Source organism: Otolemur garnettii, unplaced genomic scaffold, assembly GCF_000181295.1.
Source record: "Otolemur garnettii isolate 467f Iridium unplaced genomic scaffold, OtoGar3 scaffold00013, whole genome shotgun sequence".
Taxonomy (NCBI): Eukaryota; Metazoa; Chordata; class Mammalia; order Primates; family Galagidae; genus Otolemur; species Otolemur garnettii.
In genome coordinates, this window is record NW_003852408.1 from 12,773,541 (window position 1) to 12,774,431 (window position 891).

Genomic DNA, 891 nt, shown 5'->3' on the forward strand with positions numbered 1-891 from the left:
TTAGCTGGCATGTGACCTTAAGCAGACCTTGAGCCTCCAGCTCCTCAGCTGTACTGAAAGGGTCTAGGGGGTGATGATAAGGCCCAGCTCTGACCTTCTGTGGTCTTGATTCTGTCTCTTTCTCCCAAGGACTCTGTCCTTGACTCAAACCTCTCCCCAGTTTTGATGACCCTGAAAGCAGAATTCTTCCAATTCCAATGGATAAGTATGACCTGAGAAGTCAGAGATGGAGCCAAGAAAGTGAGACAGACACAAGACAAGGAGTGTGGTTGTAATGAGCTCAAGGCCTGGGCCTGTCTGGTCTGTGAAAGGTTAGACAAGGTCAATGCCCCAGGCGGATGTCAGGGGGCTGCTCTAGCCGTGGCTTCAGGAGTGGTTCCAGGCACATCTCTGGGTCATAGGAGCCCCTGGCCCTGGGGCTGCACTGTGCCTAGGGCCTAGGAGTTGATCCCTAAGGTGTCAGGATCTCTGAGGGGCACCATCTTCAAGGATCACACAGGCATGTGCAGCTCATTGTATTCATCCTGGCCATCCTCATCGAAGTTTGGTTCAGCATCTTCTGAGTCCAGCTGCAGAAGGGGACAGAAGGTTGGGAGTGGCAAGGAAAGGGATTCATCCTTTCCAATTCTCAGACTGCTCTTCCAACTAGCAGCCCTCCCTGTCTGCAGGCTCCATGACAACAGGGAACCATTTCCCTTGGCCAAAACCTTCAGGTCACCCTCCAAACATTTGGCCAAATATTATTATTAATGTACTAATATTAATAATGAGCAGCCACTTCTAGTTGCTGCAGTGCCCTTGTACACCATGACTGAGTGTGGATAAATTGCAAAAAAGAAACTAATCTAAACTTTTTTATATGAAAGCTATAACCTAATAACAACCTAAGGA

At 48.7% G+C, this 891-nt stretch overlaps 1 protein-coding gene across 2 annotated transcripts in view; it reads right to left on the bottom strand.

The window, feature by feature from the left end:
* Positions 1-250: 250 nt before the first annotated feature.
* The window catches only part of SLC4A3 (solute carrier family 4 member 3), a 13,733-nt gene continuing 13,092 nt past the window's right edge, over positions 251-891 (bottom strand). For both annotated transcript variants that reach the window (XM_012802281.1, XM_012802280.1), the window contains one exon: positions 251-569. In XM_012802281.1, coding sequence (XP_012657735.1) covers positions 492-569 — 78 coding nt within the window. In that variant the 3' untranslated portion in view covers positions 251-491. The remainder of the gene's footprint in view (positions 570-891) is intronic.